The sequence below is a fragment of the Pan paniscus genome, chromosome 10 (genome assembly GCF_029289425.2).
Source record: "Pan paniscus chromosome 10, NHGRI_mPanPan1-v2.0_pri, whole genome shotgun sequence".
Lineage (NCBI taxonomy): Eukaryota > Metazoa > Chordata > Mammalia > Primates > Hominidae > Pan > Pan paniscus.
The window spans coordinates 83,990,922-83,994,460 of record NC_073259.2 but is presented as its reverse complement, the minus strand read 5'-3'; the positions used below and the strand labels follow the sequence as shown (position 1 = coordinate 83,994,460).

At 41.4% G+C, this 3,539-nt stretch overlaps 1 protein-coding gene across 1 annotated transcript; it reads right to left on the bottom strand.

Annotated features, from left to right (window-relative positions):
• Positions 1-1,559: 1,559 nt before the first annotated feature.
• LOC100970557 (H/ACA ribonucleoprotein complex subunit 3-like) lies at positions 1,560-1,770 on the bottom strand. The gene has a single exon (XM_034935045.3). The coding sequence runs from the start codon at positions 1,768-1,770 to the stop codon at positions 1,576-1,578; it is 195 nt and encodes a 64-aa protein (XP_034790936.1). The 3' UTR covers positions 1,560-1,575.
• Between the last annotated feature and the right edge of the window lie 1,769 nt (positions 1,771-3,539).

Sequence of the window (3,539 nt, the reverse complement as noted above, 5' to 3'; positions counted from 1 at the left end):
TTCTTATTTTGATTATTTCCCTTAGTTAAAGAGCTACCTGGAAGTTAAGCCCAATATAGGGAGGGCATTACTCACATGTCAAATCAAGGCTAGCTCTCACAGTAGAGTGTCCTTTATGCTCAATTCCTTGGCTGTCCTGCCTCTTCTGCCTTGATAGAAACTTGATTTGGTTGGTTTTTAGGCCACATAGAGTGTTGTTAGTCCATACCTGTGATGTGAACAGACAGAAAAATGTGATCTGCATCCTCCAAATAAAAATGAGGTCTGCATCCTCTTTCTGTTAAAAATGGCCATTCTCTTGCCACCATCACCCCCAAAACTTTGTCAGACACACTCTGTCTGCAATTTGAGTTTCAATATTCTTTATCAAGTTTATGTCATTAACAATGGTGACTTCTTTAAAAGGGATAGATGGACTAAGTGCATTTATAGAGATGTGCACTTAGTCTTTCAAATATGACAGCTGCTCTAAAACTTCCAACCAGCCAAATCTCAGATCTGCTATCCTGCTGGGCTGGATATTTCATTGTCTTACCTTTCGCACTCTCTTTTCATTACTACACAATGTACTATTTCACCATGAGGTGAAAACAGAACACCTGTTGTGAGTCTTTGAGGATTTTGTTCAGTGTTTTCTTGTAAAGTCAAACCAGAAACCCCCACTGGCAAAACTAGCTGTGTCTCATATTTAAACACAAACTACAAAGTGTCAGGGAAAGAAAAAGTGACTTAGCCAATGAAAACAGTGCACTGGGGGCCAGAATCTGTTTTCAAGATTTATGAGCTGAAAGTAAGTCATGCTTTAATGAATGTTAAATGAAACCCATCTTATTCGTGAAAGACAGGCTATATTTTCTTATGAACATGACCAAGGAATGCCTCTTTTCTGAAACTTGAGTTGTGTCCTTAAAATGATATGCAGGTGAACACATTACAATCAATCTTCTGAGAACTAGAAAATATATCATGGTGTGGCATTATAAAAATCATTTTTTCCCCTCTAAAGTGTGTCAGAATTTTATGTGTGTGTGTAGGGGGGGGGATGTTACAAGTGAAGAACAAGGAAAGAAAGCAGTGTCTTATATTTCAACCTATTTTGTCCTTGGTTTGAGTATTTGTGACTTTGAAAACCAGGCCCAAATTTGGTATAAGGGGTCAGACATGGGCAATATCTGTCTCTGGTGGCCTTAGTACTTTTTTCTATGCTCCGAATTCTCCTTCAATTTTGGCTGCCACAAAGTGTTCCACCCTCACTCCCCTACCACTCCCACCCCTAAATATCATCAGGAAAAGATTTGACTCTTAGTGTGAATATGATCTTTTTTTTTTTTCAAATCATTTTATCTTTAATAATCTTGCAGTAATTTAAAATATGAGAAAAAAAGTTAAACGTGTTCCCTTTACAGGTGATGCCACCATGATTGCCTCGCACAGGCATGATCAATCACCATGATGAGACTGGATGCCAAAGAGCATGGCTGGCAAAAAGGCATCAGGGCTCACAGATTGAAGAGTTTGGTTACGGAGTCTCTAAGGGGTAACAGGTGGCAGAAGAGACATCAGTTTAAGGGACCTTCAGAGGACAGGGCACGGTTGCTGGGTCATGAGCACCTTTAAACGTTTCTTGATGGTGATTCGGTGTCGGGAGTATTTGTCATCTGGGGAGAACTGAGCAGGATGGGCTAAGCAGATCTGTTGTCCCATCGAGTCAAATTTCTCCAGCGTATAGACCTGATCTCCCTGCTCACTGAGGTAATACTGAAGAAACATGATCACTCTTAAGCCAGAGGTTCCAATTTGGTCCGCAGCTCCGTCTGTCGCTGTCTGCCGAATATGATCTTTTAGAAGGTCATTTGCATTTAAAATTTTCTAAATGCAGAAGGAAATGTTGGTATATTTGGGGGCATTTGGGAGTATGTAAGGAATTAATAGTGTGTTGTGGGAGAGGAGAGACAGAGCCTCTTCTCCCAGGGGCACCTGTCATATCTTGTTGTCTGTGCCCCTGCAGATGGGCAGTGCAGTAGCCCTGGAGAAGGATATGGTACTGTTAGCTTCTCAGTATTTCTGAAATCATACTAAAATACTAAGTAGGAACCTACCTGTGTGTAGGAGACGGATAGAGAAACAATCCTAGAAGTGAGGCAAGGCCAGCCTGAGAAGGAAGTGAACTGAAATATCTGTTAGAAATACTTCCTCAGGCAGGGAGGGAACCTGCGCAAGAATAGGGGGTGTGGCCAGCCATGAGTGACAGACACTCGTGGACTTCCACATTAGTGCCATATTCAAACTGAGCAGAACTAGAATGCAGAGGTCCCAGGCTTCTAGAGTTGTACTTCCAGAATATAGTCTGAATTTTCTAGAACTATTTAGAAGTTTTTCCTTTTGCTTGTGAAGGGTGATGGCAGAGTATATCAGGCTACAGTCTCCATGTAAGTGAGGGTGTCAGTTCTTTTCCAGGTTAAGGTATACTATACTAACTGGTATGACTGTTTGATCCCTAATTTGGGAAATGATACATGTAGTGGTAAAGAAACAGGATTTGGAATCAGACTGAAGATAAATCCCTCTAAGACAGGAATAGCATCCATCTTGTTTGTTGATAACCAAAACCTAGCTTCACTGGTTCCTGGCACAGTGAATATACTCAATAACTATTTTGAATGTTGAGGGAATCAATCAATGGATATATGAATGAATGAACTAACCTGTTTGAAATTCCAGAGCTTCTATATTTGAGACTTATGGCCTTGGGCAGGTTACCCAAGTTCTCTGAGTCTTAGTTTTCTTATTTGTAAAATTGGAAAAATAATACTCAGTTTACAGGGTTGTTATGAGAAATAACATGATCTAACATATCCATAGCCCTTAGCACAATGCCTTAATAAAGGCAAGCTGTCATAACAGTGATAGTAGCAGTATTAATGTTCATCACTCCCATAATCACAGAATTGTTGTTCAGTGGGGGAGGAGGTGGGTAAAATGTGGACATAGATCCTCACGGCAGCCAACGAGAGATTAACAGAGGAGAATTGTTGTGGAGTGGAGAGTCTGGACAGGGGTTATTTTATGAGGTTTAGGTGAGAGATTGTACATGCCTTGACCTTGATAGAGAAGGTAGACATGGCTGGGGTGAGGCCTTAGAAAACTGGGTCAATTTGAACTAGTTTCCTTTGGGAAATCACCAGTGTGTCTGGCCTCAAAGTTCAGGCCATTTCTACCACATCATACTACATACTCCTACCTATGTGAAGAAAAGAGGGGGATAAATAAAATGTAGGTCTCTCTCTCTCTCTGTGCGTGTGTGCATGTGTGTGTGTGTGCGTGTGTGTGTGTGTGTGTGTGTGTGTGTGCATATGTTAAAGGCCTGGAAGATACTGCCTAGTTGGTAATGGAGACAAAGTTGTTGGGAGGTAGTCAAAAGGAAGGGTTGGTGTTAATCAGAGTAAATTTCTGCCTTTCCCTTCTGGCTGGGCCCAGTCTTACCTCTGGATGGGAAGCACAGCTGATATGCTGCCATGCTAGGTTCACTAGCTCATGCT